The following is a 411-nucleotide window of genomic DNA, read 5'->3' on the forward strand; positions in this document are numbered from 1 at the left end:
AGTGTGCTCCTGCCAGAGGTGGGCAGCGAGGAGCTCTTGTAGCTGCTCATGTGCAGAGCTGCAGGAGAGGGACAGGGTGGTCAGAGGTGGGTGCAGGCAGGGCTGTGGGTGCTGGCAGGGGTGCAGGCAGCCCGAGCTGCTGGGTGGGTGAAGGAAGAGATGGGATACAGGGACACAGGGACACAAACCCCACGCACACGTGTGGAAAGGTGTCCGGTCTGGCAGCGAACGGGTTTTTCTCCGGATGGGGAGAGATTTCTCCATCTCCTCCTTCAGGATCAGCTTCCCCAGGTTGGAGGTGACCTGGGGGTGAAGGGACAAAGGTTGGAGGGGGGGGATCAGTGTCAGCACGTCCCCAGCCCCTCGCAGGGTGCCCACCCACCCACTCTGCCCACTCACCTTGCTCAGCCC

General features: G+C 63.0%; 1 protein-coding gene across 1 annotated transcript in view; it reads right to left on the reverse strand.

The window, feature by feature from the left end:
* DMTN (dematin actin binding protein) overlaps positions 1-411 on the reverse strand; it is a gene marked incomplete at both ends in the record, with an annotated part of 4,477 nt that overhangs the window by 151 nt on the left and 3,915 nt on the right. Inside the window, 2 exons of the mRNA XM_009993758.1 lie at positions 1-58; positions 198-303. The exon at positions 1-58 is cut by the window's left edge and continues 2 nt beyond it. Coding sequence (XP_009992060.1) covers positions 1-58; positions 198-303 — 164 coding nt within the window. The remainder of the gene's footprint in view (positions 59-197; positions 304-411) is intronic.

This window comes from Chaetura pelagica, unplaced genomic scaffold (genome assembly GCF_000747805.2).
Source record: "Chaetura pelagica isolate M959 unplaced genomic scaffold, ChaPel_1.0 scaffold2893, whole genome shotgun sequence".
In the NCBI taxonomy this organism is placed as follows: domain Eukaryota; kingdom Metazoa; phylum Chordata; class Aves; order Apodiformes; family Apodidae; genus Chaetura; species Chaetura pelagica.